Here is a 17265-nt window from a genome sequence, read left to right as displayed (position 1 = left end):
CAAGTGCCAGATTCCTGGCTGCTTTCTGCACTTAGCGGTTTCTCCTACAAAACTCCACATTACAGGAAACAGTTGTTACAGTTGTGTGTTGAGATACCATGTTAGGACAAATACATACTCTGATACTGCTAAGGAAAGCAAGCCCAATCCACACAGCACCACAGGTACTAAAGAAGAAACAGGCTCTCAGTCTTATCTTTCTCACTTTGACATTTTCTATTGTACAAATCTACCCCTTTAAAAAGCAGTGGAATTATAAACTCTTGATGCTTTTCACACCAAATGATGCCTATTCATCATTGCTGTGCCTGTGTAGACATGAGGCATCAATGTAAATAGACCCCTAAAGTGCTTCCTATATTATTTCCCAATGTAAACCACATTTTTACTTATACTGTTAAAGGTGGCAAATGGGTTTCCTGGCTTGAGGATACAGGCTGCAAAGGGGGGGCGATTCTTTTCTATACCCACTGTATATCAACATTTATTGCCGATTTACAGAAGCCTATCTCCAATCAGAGACTTTGGAATCTGATCATGTATACTAGAGTTCTGAATCGTATTTTGTGCTATGACTTGGATCCTTCACATCTTTTGCCATTCTTTTTACATTGGTGTCTTCTGTCCCCACTTCCCATCACAGTCCCTCTTCTCTTCCCATCACAGACCCCCCTGACATCACAGCCATCCTTTTCTACATCAGTCCCTTTTGCACATCACATTTTCCCCTTCACATCATCATACCACCTACACACCTTACATCAGTCACTTTTCACATCACAGCCCTACCTACCTTATATTACATTCCCCAGCCTCACATTAAGCACCCCTTGCAATCACAGCTGCCTTTTTAGTCCTACCTTACACAGCAGGGAAAAAGGTCGGAGGAGGTGAAGCAGGTTTAGACAGAGGGCTAAAGCTACCTAATTTTTCATGGTAACAGCAAGTGATTGGTTGTTAGGACTTCCCCACATCCTAGAAACCAGTCACTTATTTGTTAACTTGAAAAGTTAGGCACCTTCCGCCCTCTGCCCAGACCTGCCTTGCCTCCTACTCTCTGCCCTGCAGTGAGGATGATGGCAGGGGGGGGGGGGAGAACACCCGAAAGCGGACACCCAACCTGCTAACTGGCATTGGCTACCATCTGATAAGGACCGTCACTTGGTTCAGGTTCAGACCGCACTCTGCCATTTAGTGATATCTGACATATGCAAAGGTTTAAAAAGTAAGTTCAGTAAAAAAGGGCACAAAATCCATAAAATATAAACACCGTTTTTATACAGTATATAGTTTGGTTACATTTTCATAAGGGTATTACAAAAAAAGACACATTTTTTGATAGGTTGACGTAGGGAAGCCTGCTGTTTTTCTTCTTCTTTAATTATAAATAATGATCTCCCCATTAAGTCTAACCTGAGTGATTTCTAAGGCCACTGACTGCTTTTCAGGTAACAATGTTATTTAATTTGGCCGTTTGGAGTTACTCTGAGATCTAAACTTCAAAATAACCTTCTCTTTTTTTTTTTTTTTCTTCTTTAATAAATTGGTATTGAATTTTTGAGAAAGTTGAACATTTACATATGTAAAGTACATAACAAAAGCTTTTGTTTACATGACATGATTGGTATAAGAAAGACACTCATTATAGCGCAATATATTAGCCCCAAAATCTTAGACAAATTAGTAGAGGTAACAATACGAATGTTGTGTAGAGCAATAGAGTACTAGAGTTTTCTCTAGTGTCCTATAAAGGGAAAGAGCACCAGAAAATAGAAAGAAGATGGCAGAGAATAACACCTTTTTTTTGTATTTTGCGACTACTTGACTTGTTGGACCCTCAAGTAAAAAAGCTGGTTTTACGCAAGTGTCCCTGCATTTAGCAAAGAGAATCAATGTTTATTTCATTTGTGTTCTTACAATCTAGTTTTTCCGATTAATTAGATTGCCTTAGCTGACATAACAGAAAAATATGATCTATAGTGTTTGCTTCTGGCATATTGCGGTTTAGTTCATCTTGAACCAAATTTAAACCTAGATTGCCTCTTTGTTTAATTTTCCTTCAGGTGAACGCTGTGGATTACAAAGCTGCACAATTGGCACAAGATGAAGTAAGGATTAACTATAAAATGATCCTGTGTTAAAAAAATTTATATTCTGCGTGTTCCGTTCTGTTTTCATTACTGGGGCTTTCCGTTCAGAATTAACACATAGTTGCTATTGTATTCATTGACGTGTATGGAGAAAAAAAACAATGTTTTCCATAGTAGCCAATTTAGTTTTTTCTCCTTGAATAACCTGCAAAAAAAGTTGTCATCTGCCTGACTTTACTGCGGCATGTAAAATGGTTCCCAAGTGTATATATTATCTGTGAGGTTCAGCTTTAAATTGGAGTTCCCCCCAAAAGTGGAAGTTCCCCTTTAAGGACACCTCACCCCCTTACATGCCACATTTAGCATGTCATTTTTTTGGGGGGAGGGGGAGCGGGTACCTACTTTTGACAGGTACCCAGCTCCCACTTCCACTTAGGCAGAAGTTTTCCTCTCCCCCTCCCTCCCTGCAATCTTCTGGGACATGTCACAGGTCCCAAAAGATTGCCTGGCCAATAAAGAGGATGCACTTCGTATGCAGCTTCACAGTTTATGTTCAGGCGACCGCATCGCTGGATCGTGGGACAGGGGACTGTGTGTGTTTATTAAAAGTCAGCAGCTACACTTTTTGTAGCTGCTGACTTTTAATAAACACAAAAACGACTGGATCTCCACTTTAAAGTTGTTCTAAAAGTTGGAATTTTTTTTAAATTAACATTTTTTATATGTCCCTGCTCTGAGCAATGGTTTTGCACAGAACAGCCCCAATCCTTTGCGGTTTGGTTTCCTCCACCAGCGGTCCTGACTCCTCCCCCTCCCGAGTGCCCCCCAATAGCAAGCCACTTGCTATGGGGGCACTTGAGCAGGCTTTCTTCTGAGTCGCTCTCCTGTGCACACATGGAGCATGGCTTGCCCCACCCCTGCTCTTTCTTCATTTGCTCAGTGGCTGTGATTGAGCTGCTTTGTGAGCGAGTGAGGAGAGAGACACCCGGGAGAGCTGCTGCTCTCATGCACATTCATGGATCAAGATTGGACTCAGTCAAGTATAAGGGGGTGGGGGCTGGGGTGGAGCATTAGAATTAGAATGCATTCGGGTAAAAATCCTTCTGCCTTTAGAACCACTTAACCGTGTGTACAGCACACTCCATGTGCTAAATGCTTCTGCCTGTTATTCATATACAATGCCTTACTTGTCTGTAAAGAGGCATACATTTCATTTTGGCAAAATATATATTTCTCCTCTCACCTTCCAGGACAGCAACACATGAGAGATGAGAGGCTCCACCCTACAGGAAACACAATCAGTTTACAGATGTTAAAAGGCCCCACCCTTCCCCTTGTCCCTCAGTATTGATTGTGTTTCTCCTACGGCAAAACATTTTTTTTTTTTCTCTGACCTGAACACTTTGAGTCGGATGGTCCCCCTGTGAGGCAGGTTCAGGAAGGCCAATGAGGGCCGCACTCTTCCAGCACGCCTATTCTGGGCTTCTCACAGGTCACCTCGGTGGCACAGGCAGTCGGTCACATCTGTGGTGGTCCCTCCCCTTGTTGCCCGCTCTACAGCAGTGGTCTCCTCCTGTCCTCCCCTGCATGCAGCCAGCACCACACTGGGAATTCTGTCAGCAGCACATAGCAGCAGTCTGGGGAGGACTCGGTGCGCTCCAAGCCTCGTTCTGAAACCGGAACTTCCAGTTTGTACAAGGTAGAGGTAGAGAATGCGCAGTGCAACCTGGGAGAGGGAGTCAAGCGCAGAGGAGATGCCGGACCCATATAGCGGCGGTAATGTGGCAGACTCACCAGCTAACAAGAGCCAAAAACCTGCTAGAAGTTTCCTTATTGTGGGGTAATACCAGTGTCAGGCTTAGTCCCTGGTAGTTCCCATGCTCTCCCCGTGGCCAAGTTAATGTGGGGCAGGAAGAGCGATGTTGTACTTGTTTCCTCTTCTCTTGCAGAATCCCCAGGTGGAACCCAGGAGCCTGCTGATAAACCACCCCCTGTATCCGCTAGCACTAGCTCCTCTAAGAAGTGTGGTAATTGGGGGGAGAGATTGCCCAGATCTCACACCAAGCCCTTTTTGTTATAGATGTATTAACAAATTGGCTGGTAAGGAGGCCTCAGGATTAATGAAGGATTTTCTTAAGTCTGTTCAGGAGGAAATGCTAGCCACTATCCAGTCCTTTCGTACCTCTGTAGCTTCAGCTCAGGTAACAGACCCGTATGAACTAACCCCTAAAGAGGGCCCTTCTTCCCAGGAAAGTTTACTTTCCAAGGCAGGGCCGGCTGCTTTTCTGCCTGGTTCTCAGGGTTTTCCCTCTGCTCAAGCTAGGGAAGAGGAGGACTTAGGAGAGACAGAAAGTCAGGCAAAATCTGAGCTTCGCTCTAGGGAGGAGGTTGATGTAATATGGTGCAGATAGTGAGGCAGAGGAGACCAAGTTAAACAGAAGTCTGTTTGGTCTGGATAATCTGGAGGGACTCCTTCAAGCTATATATGCCATGGAAGAAATCCCGGAACCCCCCAAGGAGATCTCGGCACAGGATAAGATGTAAAAGGGGTTGGTTAAAAAACAGTCCAAAGTATTTCCTGTTCACCAGTCTTTGAAAGTATTAATTCTTCAAGAATGGGAGGTCCCTAAAAGGAGTTTGGTCAGACTAAAGGTGGTGAAAAGGTGATTCCCCTTTGAGGAGGATGTGCAGAAATTCAGTATTAATTTTTCAAGAATGGGAGGTCCCTAAAGGGTGTTTGGTTAGACTAAAGGTGGTGAAAAGGCGATTCCCCTTTGAGGAGGATGTGCAGAAATTCAGTATTAATTTTTCAAGAATGGGAGGTTCCTAAAAGGAGTTTGGTCAGACTAAAGGTGGTGAAATGGCGATTCCCCTTTGAGGAGGATATGCATAAATTCCTAAAGAGTCCAAAATTTGACGCATCCTTGTCTCAGATGACTAAGAGGTCTGACCTCTCCTTTGAGGATATAGGAAATATCAGAGATGCCATGGACTGTAAGTCAGAATCTCTGCTAAAGAAAGCCTGGGATGCCAACTCATCCACTATGGCCCCAGCACTGGCTGAAACCTGCGTAGCTAGAATGCAGGTTTCTGGATAGAGAAACTTACAAAACACCTTTAACAAGAAAGGAAGTCTCAAGAGGTGTTGGCTTCCCTTTCGGTTATAGGGAAAGCTGTCCCCTGATGCAGCGGTTGAGTCGGTGATGGCCTCAGCTAAGACCGGCGCTCTCATTAATTCAGCTAGGAGAGTAATTTGGGTAAAAGCTTGGTAAGGCGACTTCAAAAGTTTTAGAAGGGTCCTTGCTGTTTGGCCCAGTCCTGGATAAACTTTTGTCCAGATCCTCTGAGAAGGGAAAGAAATTGTCTTAAGCCCAAAAAGGCGAGATATAGGAATTTTTTTTCGTAGCCCCCCGGGGCAAAGTCAACAGAGAACCAAAAAGGAACCCAATAGGAAGTGGGTCTTTGGTAGAGGTAGGCAAAGAAGTAATTTGCTCTTCCCCTCTCCATGCTCAAGCACAAAAGATACTAGGTGACGCCAGAGTCAAAGTGGGGGGCAGACTGTCTCATTTAATTTCCCAATGGGAGGAAATTTCAGTCAGTCCACACATTTCCCACCTCGTTCAGGAAGGCTACCGCCTAGAATTTTCATCCATTACCCCAATGGAAGTTACTTTAACACATCCTCTCAAGGATGTACTAAAAAGGAGAGCCATTTGAATGGGATTCAAGAACTAGCGGAACAACAAGTGAAAGTTCCGGTGCCAGAAAGTCAGCTTTACCAAGGCTTTTATTCCCATTTATGTTCGTGGTACCCAAACCCCTGGGGAAATACCAGCTTATCATAAACCTCAGAAACTTAAACAAGTTCCTAGAGTATAAGAGGTTTTCCATGGAAGGTATTTATGCAGTTTGCAAAAACTTGCTGAAAAATGTGTTTATGACTACTCTGGATCTCAGGGATGCCTATATACATGTTTTGATTCATCTGGGACACCAGGCCTTCCTGAGATTTGCAATAGTTACCAAAGACGGTATTTCGCATTGGCAGTTCAGGGCACTCCCCTTTGGTCTAGTGGCCAGTCCAAGGATTTTTTACCAAGATCCTGGCAGAAGCCGTGGCCTATCTTCATCTCCAGGGGATAGCATTGATTCCTTACCTGGACGATCTACTGATCTTTGATCCGTCGGCAGACCAGGTGAGATCAAACACCCAGAGGGTGTTACCAGTCCTACAGACACTAGGCTGGTTGGTCAGCAATGAAAAGTCATCCCTGGAGCCGGCCCAGGTTCAGACCTAGGGTACCGGATAGACCCGCGGTTACAAAGTCTTTTCCTTCCAAGGGAAAAGTTGGAAAAGGTAGTCTCTTTGGTAAGAGGGCTGATGGTCGCCTCCTCATGCTCCAGGAGAGAGATCCTGAGAGTTCTGGGGCTCATGACAGCCAGCATCCCAGTAGTGGTTTGGGCGCAGTTACACTCAAGAGACCTTCAATTCTTCCACCTTTCCTCCTGGGACAAAAAGGTTGAGTTCCTGGACGAAAGTGTGATCCTCACCCATCAGGTAAAAGCCTCCCTGAAGTGGTGATCAAGACCAAGCAATTTGGAGAAAGGCAGACCTTGGGGTCAATGGAGCCCTCTGAAAGTCACCACAGACGCAAGCACCTGGGGGTGGGGGCTCATCTAGAGGAAACCAAAGCCCAGGGCACCTGGGACAAGGAAGTAGCCCAGTCCACTTCCGATTTCAGAGCAGTAGGCGAAGCTCTAAGAGCCTTCGAGAGTTCCATTTCAGGCATGGAGATTCGGTCTGCTCCGACAATGCTACAACAGTAGCTTACCTGAATCACCAAGGAGGTACCAAGTCCAGACCCCTTTTGGAATTAGCCAAGGAAATCCTAGGCTGGGCCGAAGGAAGGGTGATCTCCCTGTCGGCCATTCACATAAAAGGGGAAAGCAACCGGGAAGCAAATTTCCTCAGCCGCCATCCAATAAGACAGAGGGAGTGGGAGCTGAATCCAAAGGTATTTCAGACACTAGTCCGGGAATTCGGCTGCCCAAAAATAGAACTATTTACCAGCCTACAAAACAGAAAGGTAAGGAGATTCTTCTCCCTTTCACAGGAAAGATGGTTGATGGGCCTGGATGCTCGGGCCCAGATATGGCAGTTCGAGTTAGCCTATGCCTTCCCCCCTCTAACTCTAATCCCTCGAGTTTTACAAAAGCTCAGTCATTCCTCAGGCCCTGCCTCCTCCTAATTGCGCCATGGTGGCCAAGGAGGGCATGGTTTGCGACCCTGAGGGCGCTATCAGTGGCGCCTCCTTGGAAGTTTCTGAACCTTCCAGACCTACTATCGCAGGGTCCAGTTTTGCACCCCAGGCCGGAGTTCTTCCAATTGACAGCCCGGTTTGTGAGCACCAGATCCTTAGATTAAAGGGCTGCTCAGACAGAGTAATAGATACACTCCTCCTGAGCAGGAAACCAGTAACGAGGAAAATATACCTAAACATTTGGAAAACATTTTGTACCTGGCATAGGCAGAAGTAGATTTTGTCCACCTCTGTCCCCATTATCTTGGATTTCCTACAAGATGGGGTAGAAAAGGGTGTGGGGGTTAACACCCTTCGGGTACAAATAGCAGCTCTCTGTTTTTCTAGACTCGAGACTTGCAAAAGAACCTTTGGTTAAAAGATTTTTGACGGCCAGGATAGAGCTACCCCCCTATCACTAGAGACAGGTTCCCTCCCTTGGACCTGATTAGGGTTCTAGATGAGTTCTCTATAAACCCTTTTGAACCTATAGAAGAGGTTCCCTTTAAGTTTTTGACCATAAAATTTGCCTTCCTTTTAGCTGTCACGACAGCTAGAAGGGTAGGGAACTTACAAGGTCTTTCGATTAAAGAACCATTTATGTTGATCTTCCCAGATAGGATTATCCTCAGGCCAGATCCTCTATATCTGCCCAAGGTAGCATCTTCCTTTCACAGGATGCAAGAGATAACCTTACCATCCTTTTGTGATGAAGGGGAAATTACATTTCATTGTTTAGATGTGAGGCGATGCCTCCTCACTTATTTACAGAGAACCAGGAAGTTTGGGAGATCTAATCCCCTTTTTGATCCTCTACTCTGGACCAAGGAAGGGACTGCAAGCGTCTACCTTCAGTCTCTAGGTGGATCAGACAAGCCATTACCACGTCATATGGGTTTTCAGGTATCTCTGCACCAGCAAAACTGAAAGCACATTCAACCAGAGCACTGGCAACCTCCTGGGCCGAGAAAGCGGTAGCTTAATGGGAACAGATTTATAGTGCAGCCACCTGGTCCAGCCATGACACCTTCCTGAAGCACTACCAAGTGGAGGTACTGTCTCAGCAAGACCTAGCCTTTGGCAGAAAGGTACTACAGGCAGTGGTCCCACCCTAAGGTAGGCCTGTGGTTACTTTTATTATCCTCTCATGTGTTGCTGCCCTGGAAGGTGAGAGGAGAAAACCGACCGTTCTACTTACCGGTAACGGTGTTTCTACGAACCTTCCAGGATGGCAGGCCTGCTTTCAGCCCAGTTGAAAGGGTGAGGAAAGAATGTAAACATTAGGTGGTAAGTACCTAAGTGATTGTATATCCCTTGTGAGAATTCCTTTTTACAACTGAGGGACAAGGGGAAGGGTGGGGCCTTTTAACAGCTGTGAACTGATTGTGTTTCCTGTAGGGTGAAGCCTCTCATCTCTCATGTGTTGCTGTCCTGGAAGGTTGGTAAAAACACAGTTACCAGTGAGTCTAACGGTCGGTTTTCTCTTTCGTTCATTAACGGACACAGCTCCATATCTTCCTGCCCCTACAGGAGTAGGACACTAGGTGGAAAAAAACGTTTGACTACATCTATTGGGCAGTCCCAGGGGTATACTCCCACTTCCTGCTTTAGGTCTTCAGTTTTTTTCTGCCTAGTCAGGAGTAAGGGCCTAGTTCCTTGCTGGGATCTCTGGTCCTAGCATTTTTTCCTTTTTTAATGTAATTTTTTGCTGTTCCTGTGAGAACTACAGTCAATTCTGTTCCTGTAAGAACTACAATCAACTGCTGGACTGGGTGACGGACTGAATATCCTAGATTCTTACGGTCTCCCTAGTCCGGCCAGCAAGCTTGACCCAACCTCAGCTCTGCGCTAGGTGGGCCGCGACATAGCCCCAATGGACGGAGGCTGGCGAGTAAACGCCTCGCGAGGATGCAGAGCCCTGGCCACAACCCTGGTCACGACTTGAGTCGCAGCGTGCCTCTGGCCCGCAGCACCCCCATTCCAAGATAGTGCGTGGTCTATCTGTTTCCAAGGTGTGGTAAGTAGAGTCCCCCTCTCCCTTGATGGTCTTTCGGGGTGGACATGGGCCCCTCCCTGGGATGGTCAGACCCCCAGGTTCCCTTCCAGCCCCTCTAAAAATGGAGCTGTGGGTCTTTTGGCCCCCAACCTCCCCTTACTGCTGACCAGGTTGCACAACAGGAGGGGTTTTGGATCAGGTTCCCTGCCTCCTAGGGGTTAGTGACTGGGGCAGGGATGTCCTTTGGGCTCCCTGCGGTGGGTGTTGGGCTAGGGGAGCAGATGTTTTATCATCTGCGGGTACGCTCCTCATCGTGGCTGGATCGGGCCCAAAAATTTAGGCCGCGGCTTTGCGGCCTACTGGTGGCTGACAGACCAAGCTGTCCGAGCTGCTCCCCAGACCACTTACATGGTCTGTTTTGGGCAGTACAAGACCTGTTACTTCAAGGGGTGATTTTCCCGGTTCCGAATTCGGAACATTTTCAGGGTTTTTACTCAAACCTGTTTACAGTTCCCAGGAAGGAAGGCAAGGTACGTTCAATCCTGGACCTCAAGGCGCTGAACTGCTTTGTGCAGATGCAGAAGTTCAGAATGGAGTCCATTCGCACAGTGGTGGCATCCCTGCATCAGGGGGATTTTCTTGCCTCTATCGACATTAAGGATGCTTACCGTCACATTCCAGTATGTACCAGTCACCAGCGCTTCCTCCGTTTTGCCTTGGGAGAGGAGCATTATCAGTTTGTGGCGTTACCCTTTGGTCTCGCCTCTGCTCCGTGGGTCTTCACAAAAGTGTTAGCCCCAGTGCTAGCAATGTTACGCCAGCGGGGGAACACAGTACTGGGCTTCTTGGATGACCTCCTTCTGCGAGCGGAGTCACCTATTGCTCTGGTGGAAAACCTGGAAATCCCCATACGAACTCTGAGGGAGTTCGACTGTATTCTGAATTTTCAGAAGTCTGCTCTGCTCCTGTCCACATAGCTGGACTATCTGGGTCTGACTGGCCCTAGCCAGAGTGTTCCTTCCTCTGCACAAACTCCAGAAATTGCAGGCTGCAATTCGCCTCCTGCTGTCCAGCAGATGTCATCCCTCTGGACTTGCATGTGGGTGCTGGGCCTGATGGTGTCTACCTTCGAGGCGGTTCAGTTTGCACAGTTCCATACGAGGCCTTTGCAAAGAGAGATTCTGGTCAAATGGGACAAGACTCCGCAGTCTCAGGACAATCAGATCCAGCTGAGCCGGGGAACGAAAGAGTTCCTGATATGGTGGCTTCATTCTCCGGTGCTTTGGCTGGGCAAATCCTTCCTCCCCTTGTAGTGAACAGTGGTTACCACGGATTCCAGCCTGCCTGGCTGGGGAGGCACCCTTGGCAAAAATTCTGCTCAGGGGATCTGGACACTGGCAGAGTCCAGACTAACGATCAATGTCTTGGAACTCCAAGCAATCAGACTGTGCCTGGACCATTGTACGGATCTTCTTGAGGGATGTCCAGTGTGCATTCAATTTGACAATGCCACGGCCGTGGCTTATGTCAATCACCCGGGGGGGGGCCTAAGAAGTATCCTGGTGGCTCTGGAGGTAGCAGGCATTCTAAGGTGAGCAGAACTGTTCATTCCAGCCCTCTCCACTGTACACATTCCCAGGGTGGAAAACTGGCAGGTGGATTTCGTCAGTTGGGAGGCGTTGGACCAAGGGGAGTGGTCCCTTCATACGGAGGTGTTTTATTAGTAGCATCTCTGTTGGGGCATCTCCGAGGTGGATCTGTTGGCTTCTCGGCTCAACAGAAAGGTGCAGAGGTTTGTGGCTCGTTCACAGGACCCTCTGGCGGACGCCACATACGCTCTAGTGGCCCCGCGGGGTCAGTATTGTCTGATTACGCCTTCGCTCCTCTCAAGCTTCTGCCGAGACTTCTATGCAGGATCGAGGCAAAAGGGATTCCAGTCATCTTAGTGGCCCCGGATTGGCCTCGCTGGGCTTGGTACACCGATCTAGTGTGGCTGGTCACCGACATTCCTTGATAGCTTTCTCTCAGGGAGGATCTGCAGTCCCAAGGACCAATCTTCCATCCTGCTTTACAGTCGCTGGCTTTAACGGCTTGGCTGTTGAACGCCAGTTGCTGATGGATAGAGGTTTGTCTGAGTCTGTGATTCCAGCGCTGTTAAAAGCTAGGAAATTAACTTCTAGGAAGATCTACCATTGTACGTGCAAGTCAAAAATTTTGTGGTGTGAGACTCTTGGGGTTCATCCTTGCTCTTTCTCAGTGGCTCGGATCTTGACCTTCCTTTAAAGTGGGATTGAGCAGAAACTGGTCTTGAGTACCATCAAGGGTCAGGTGTCGGCTTTAGCGGTCTTCTTTCAACGGCTCTTGGCCACATACTCCCTGGTGCATACCTTTCTTCAGGGAGTTAGGCACCTGGCCCCTCCAGTGCGGTCTCCGTTCCTGCCTTGGGACCTCAATTTGTTGCTCTCAGTCCTCCAGAAGCCTCTTTTGAGAATCTTCGGGAGATTCCACTGCTTACGCTGTCCCAGAAGGCGTCCTTCTTGGTGGCTATCACTTCTGCTGCAGGGTGTCGGAATCGGCAGGGTTATCCTGTCGTTCACCTTAGTTGGTGGTTCACAGAGAGAGGGTGGCTCTTCATCCCTACCTGTCGTTTCTTCCAAAGGTTGTCTAGTTTTTATTTGAATTAGGACATTGTGTTGCCTTCCCTGTGTCCGAGACCAAGACATCCAAAGGAAATTGCCTTGCATGCCCTGGATGTGGTCTGGGCAATTAGGGTGTACCTGGCAGCTACCTAGACTTTTAGGAACTCGGACTCGCTATTTTTGCTCACAGATGGGCCTCGGAAATGGTTGCCCGCTTCCTCTGCGACCAATTCAAGATGGATCAGACTGACGGTGATTCAGGCCTATTCCATCAGGGATCAGGTTCCTCCTTTACCTGTCAAGGCGCACTCTACTCGGGCGCTCAGTGCCTCTTGGGCCTTCCATCATCAAGCGTCACTGACGCAGGTTTGCAAGGCGGCCACCTTGTCGTGGGTGCACACTTTTACAAAGTTCTATAAAGTGGATGTGTTGGCATCTGCTGATGCTTACCTTGGCCGCAAGGTTTAGCAGGCTGCTGTTTAGAGGACCTGGTCCTCTTTGAGGGTGCTTTGTTTTTTTTTTTCAGGTGAGCTCCAGTTATTTTGGTTGAGCTCCTGTTTACCTGGTTGGCTATAGTAAGCCTTGGGAATTTATTTTTCGCTGTTCCCACCCCTCATGTTTAACAGTGCTTTTGGACGTCCCAATGGTTAAGAAGATCAGGAGCTGTGTCCGTCAATGAACGAAAGAGAAAATGGGATTTTTGACTTACTGTAATATTCATTTCTCTGATGTTCATTGATGGACACAGCACCCACCACTCTGTGGAATTGTAATTATTCTGGCACTGCTTGTAACAAAAGTGAGTACCTATAGCAGAAAGAGGGAGTATACCCCCTGGGACTGCTCATAGGCATAGCCAGACTTTTGTTCTGCCTAGTGTCCTACTCCTATAGGGGGCAGTATAATCCAATGGTTAAGAAGATCAGGATCTGTGTCCGTCAATGACCATAAGAGAAATGGATTTTACAGTAAGTCAAAAATCCCAATTTTTTTTCTTTTCTTTTAAACAGGAAATAGCCCGTTGGTTAATGGAAAAAGAGGAAAAATCTTATAAGAAATCTAAAGGGCGTGAAAAAGAAAGGAAAAGGTCAGATGAACAGGAGGTGAGTGTAAATCTTGAAATCTCTAGAAATTATAAGATAGTAGCAGAAATGATGACGATACATGATAATGCGTACCTGTTAAAAATATTGGAGCTTTCAGAAGTTAGTAGACAGGTGTTTGTCAAACATAGAATTTTCCATTTGATTGCAGTGTTGTTCAAACGGATGTGTTTGAAAACAAAATGCACCTTTTTTGTTGAAAAAGGCTATGTTTGACATGCTTTGTCTGCAATCCATACACACCTCAATAGAACCTGCACCATCTGGAAAAGAAACACAACAAAAAGCAAGTCAAACGCAGCCTCTGGACTCATTTACATTACTGTGGTAAAGTAGTTGGGAATTTGCTGTGGAATGTGCAACTTTTTCACTTTCAGTAAGACAAGAGAAGAAACAAAAAAAATTGACAGAACTCTTGGGAGCATATTGTGCCCTGTGACAGTTTCTCCCACAGTGCACACTGGCCATATGATCAGGAGAAGTCGGGCCCAGTCATGACCCTGTAATTACATCATTGTGGTCACAATGTAAATGACTTGGGGTAAATATATAGCAATAAATCAGAATGCATACATAATGGGAACACAGTACAGTACTATTACCGTTTAAACTCACATATTTACAAGCTTATGCAAATGCATGCTTTTTGTTTCAGGTAAATACACCTGAACACGTTCGAGTACGGTCAAAGGATGAACATCACCGCTCCAGAAGTGACAAACCCTACAGGTATAGGAACATCATTTAATTTTGTTTGTATTATGTGCAGTGTATAATTAAAACACATATTAGAAAAAGTTTTCTGTCCATTGTAAGGCTAGGTTCACACATGTCCGGTGTGAATTCTCTTTGTTTTCACTGCGAAGTTCCAAAGCAGCTGTTCAGCGGTTCAGCTGCAATTTACATATGGTTCAGATGTGAGTTTTTGGAGCCGGAAGCCACCAGGAAGCCTACCATTGCCGGCAATAAAAAATTGTAAAAAACGCCCCCCCCCCCCCACCCATCAATCCATACATCTGGTATGCATTTTAAGGGGAACCCCACGCCAAAATTTCACTTGTAAACCCCCCCCCCCCTTTCCTGGCCTGCCAGCCTGCATGCTCTGATAAGGGTCTGGTATGGATTTGGGGGGGACCCCCACACTGTTTTTTACAAATAATTTGGCATGAGGTTTTCCTTAAAATCCCTATCAGACCTGAAATATGGATTTGGGGGGACTCCCACTCTGTTTTTTTTTCCTCGTTGAATTTTTGTTTAAAACTTATTAGATGTGCAGTTCAGATGCGTTCCTATAGAAGGAAATGAGCCTGGAATTCGCATCTGAATCGCACCGCAGTGCTCAGAAAACGCACAGGATTCTTTTTAAATTCGCAGTGAATTCGCACTGCCGCTGCACCCCATATATGTGAACTGGTTCCATGCTGTACATACTCTGTCACTATGAGACTTGTTTTCTGTATTCTGCAAAATACCTGGTTGATCCTGCTGCTCTCTATCTCCACCTTCTGTTATGTCCCCAATTCAGCTGGGGATTTTGCAGCTGTTGAGGCAACTCTGCACATGCTCAGTTTTCAGTGAATTTTTATATTGGGCATTTCCTCCTTTTCGCATCTGAGCAGCCCATGTGACTATAGAGTCACACATGTGGGCGTATACACAGTGGTAAATGACAGCCCACTCCCTCCCTACTTATCTATGCCCACTAACTAGCTAAACACAATGGGGGTGGGATATTACATCTTGATTAACCACTTCCATACTGGGCTTATTTTGGCACACTTCTCCTATATGTAAAAATCATAATTGTTTTGCTAGAAAATTACTAGGAACCCCTAAACATTGTATATGTTTTTTTTAGCAGAGACCCTAGGGAATAAAATGGCGGTCGTTGCAACTTTTTTTGTCACATGATATTTGCACAGCAATTTTTCAAACGCGTCTTTTTTGGGGGAAAAAAATGGTTTCATGAATTAAAAAAAAACACCCAACTAAAGTTAGCCCAAATTTCTTGTATGATGTTATGTCTAGTAAATTGATACCTAACATGTCACGCTTTGAAATTACGCACACTCGTGGAATGGCGCCAAACTTCGGTACTTAAAAATCTTCATAGGTGGCGCTTTAAAATTTTTTACAGGTTGCCAGTTTAGAGTTACAGAGGAGGTCTGGTGCTAGGATTATTGCTCTCGCTCAGACGTTCACAATGATACCTCACGCATGTGGTGCAAAACTATTTACATATGTGGGCTTGACCTATATATATGCGTTCACCATTGCGCTTGAGCATGAGGGGACGGGGGCGCTTTAAAAAAATCTATTTATTTTTATTACATTTTTTACATTTTTGCACTGTCCCTTTACCCTCCCTGGTAGTCTGATTATGTCAGTATTTCTGAATGTCAAAGCGGTACATTGTTTTGTACGGAAATCTGTTGTTTTATATTCTAGGCCTGTAATACTTAGGAATAAAACAGTAAAAGTAAATAAAAATTATTAATAAATTATTAATAAATAATGAAATTAAATTAATAAATTATTAATAAAAATGAATAATAAAAATATAGGAAATAAATCCGTAAAAGTGCAGGCAGGGCACTGGACAAAGCACTAGGGACAAAACTGAGGTGGAATGGTTAAAGTAATGTAATCCTAACAGATTACAATGTATCATTCCATGTTTTGTTTATTTTTTTGAATTTCCCGCCTGGTTCCGCCCCCCTGCGTTGTGGCACTCGGAGGGAAGAGAACCCGGAAGACAGATGCCGGTGTTCCGTGAAAAAACCCTACCCATGAAAATTCCCTACTCTCGTCACTTCCTGTGCACCTACGTCATGGAACAGCTGAGCAGCTTACCACTGCGCATGCTCACAGCTCCGGAGGGTAGGGAATTTTCACGGGGTAGGGTTTTGTAACGTTACACCACATCAGCTGTTGCCGCAGGTACATTAAATCATCTCTGCTGCAACATTAAATCATCTTCGCTCCTACCCCTGTGATTTCCCTGATCTCGGCTCCTAAATGTAAAAGCGGTGGCTGGTCTGTGAAAATATAACTCGAGCCGAGATCTCAGTGATTTATATTTTCATACACCCGCCGCTTTTACATTTAGTAGCCGAGATCAGGGAAGTCACAGGGGTAGGAGCGGAGATGATTTAATGTTGCAGCGGAGATGATTTAATGTACCTGCGGCAACAGCTGATTCGGTGTAACGTTACAAAACACTACCCCATGAAAATTCCCTACCCTCCGGAGCTCTGAGCATGCGCACTGGTAAGCTACTCAGCTGTTCAATGACGTAGGTGCTACCCTTCGGAGCTGTGAGCATGCGCAGTGGTAAGCTGCTCAGCTGTTCCATGACATATGTGAACAGGAAGTGACGAGGGTAGGGAATTTTCACGAGGTAGGGTTTTTTAACATTACACCGGTATCGGTTGGAGGACACAGCTGGAGGACCTCAGGGGATCGTAGGGACAAGGTAAGTTTCACTACAAGGTAATACCGAGTGTGGCTCGGGGTTACCACTTTTGATACTGAAAATTAACCCTGAGCCACAGTTGGGATTACCGCCAGGGAGGTTAAAGAAAAAACATTTCATCACTTGAGGCCATCTTTCCTTATCTTTTCGCTCATCTCTCTGTGTATTAACCATTAGCTGCCCCATCCAATTCTACAACTTCTCCTAACCAGTTTAGAGTTACAGAGGAGGCCTTGGGCTAGAATTGTTGCTCTCGCTCTAACGCTCGTGACGATACCTCACGTGTGGTTTGAACACCGTTTACATTTGTGGGCGCGACAAAATTATGCGTTCACTTCTGTGGGGATGGGGGCGCTTAAAAAATAATAATAATTGTTTATTTTATTTTTGAGTTCATATTTTTACACTTTCCTTTTACATTTTATTTTTGATCACTATTTATTCCTATTACAATGAATGTAAACATCCCTTGTAATAAGAATAGGGCATGGCAGGTCCTCTTTATGGAGAGATGTGGGGACTATAAGTCTCCACATCTCTCCTCTAGGCAGGAAAGACAGAGATCTCGGGAGTATTTACAGCTGCCAGGCCAGACGTGACATCATAACATTGCGCCTGGGCCTCCGAGAGACTGCAGGGGACCATCTGGTCCTCGGTATTCT

General features: G+C 45.8%; 1 protein-coding gene across 1 annotated transcript in view; it reads left to right on the top strand.

Moving 5' to 3' along the window:
- The window catches only part of CCDC50 (coiled-coil domain containing 50), a 111356-nt gene that overhangs the window by 81677 nt on the left and 12414 nt on the right, over positions 1 to 17265 (top strand). The window contains exons 8-10 of the mRNA XM_082252096.1: positions 2064 to 2108; positions 13036 to 13128; positions 13784 to 13857. Of these exons, the coding sequence (XP_082108222.1) occupies positions 2064 to 2108; positions 13036 to 13128; positions 13784 to 13857 (212 nt within the window). The remainder of the gene's footprint in view (positions 1 to 2063; positions 2109 to 13035; positions 13129 to 13783; positions 13858 to 17265) is intronic.

This window comes from Pelophylax lessonae, assembly GCF_965119305.1.
Source record: "Pelophylax lessonae genome assembly, chromosome: 3".
NCBI lineage: Eukaryota > Metazoa > Chordata > Amphibia > Anura > Ranidae > Pelophylax > Pelophylax lessonae.
Note: the sequence above shows the minus strand (reverse complement) of the source record. Positions and strands in the feature narration are given on the sequence as shown.